General features: G+C 42.8%; 1 protein-coding gene across 1 annotated transcript in view; it reads left to right on the forward strand.

The window, feature by feature from the left end:
- LOC101864229 overlaps positions 1 to 1,028 on the forward strand; it is a 10,614-nt gene that overhangs the window by 7,775 nt on the left and 1,811 nt on the right. Inside the window, exon 4 of the mRNA XM_005099652.3 lies at positions 442 to 726. Coding sequence (XP_005099709.1) covers positions 442 to 726 — 285 coding nt within the window. The remainder of the gene's footprint in view (positions 1 to 441; positions 727 to 1,028) is intronic.

Genomic DNA, 1,028 nt, shown 5'->3' on the forward strand with positions numbered 1-1,028 from the left:
GAGAGATATGGAGGGAATGTGGAAAGTCCAAGTGTACCATAGGCCTATTTTATGCATTCATGTGTCAAAGGTTCAGCCATTCGTAGCCCGGTTTACGTCCTCTGTGTAGTTGCATGTAGGTTAAAGGTTTATCTACTTTAACTTCCAGGGCGTCGGGTACAATCGCTGCGGGGTTGTAGTGTGCACTGAAACCACAAGAAAGCGACCCGACCCAATCGGCGGACCCGACCTGACCCGATTGCTTATGTGGGCATCCCCTATTAGAAGACACAATTTTTTCTCCTTGGCAATCGATAGCAGTCTTAGACAAAATACATTTTCTCTGTAGCTTTGTTAAGTCTTCTAGATAGTTTTGTTTCTTTTTATCTCTTAATATTTTTGATAGATTTGTCTTTTCTATACTCTCAGTACTTGTACATTTATTTTCTTCTTTTCTCTCAGTCCCTCCGCCAGACCCTCCAGAGATCACTGTGAGTCAGCCGTCGGTCCTCAGTACTGGAGAAATCTTGGTGAAGGAAAATGTCACAATCAGAGTACAGTGTGAGGTCCGAGGGGGATATCCTGCTACAAGTGACGTACGTCTGAGCTGTCCTAGCTCTCAGGCCGGTAGCTCTGATGTGAGTTCTGTGGTCGTAACTAGGTCACAAGAGACACAATGCTTGTGTACGGCCACTCACGACAGTGGGTGCTACAACAAACGGAGTGACGTCACCATCAAAGCTGCTTGTAAGCTGTGCTCATTTTCTGATCATCTAAACACTATACAAATACCATTTACTTATTGTTCAGTGTAAACACGAAGTTTTACGGTAGACAAGATCAGTGGCACAAATCATTTAAGATCTGTCTTGCTTTTTTGCCTGAGATAGATTTCTCTAGAATTCTCCAACTGCAGTTTGCTTTGAATCGATATTACTAATAATTACGTTTCCATATGTTTTGTATATGACGACCTCCCATTGCCGAGGAGAAAGGTTGACATCTTAGACAGGTGGACAGTGTCATGATGAAATCAAAAAAACAACAAC

The sequence above is a fragment of the Aplysia californica genome, unplaced genomic scaffold (assembly GCF_000002075.1).
Source record: "Aplysia californica isolate F4 #8 unplaced genomic scaffold, AplCal3.0 scaffold00221, whole genome shotgun sequence".
Lineage (NCBI taxonomy): Eukaryota > Metazoa > Mollusca > Gastropoda > Aplysiida > Aplysiidae > Aplysia > Aplysia californica.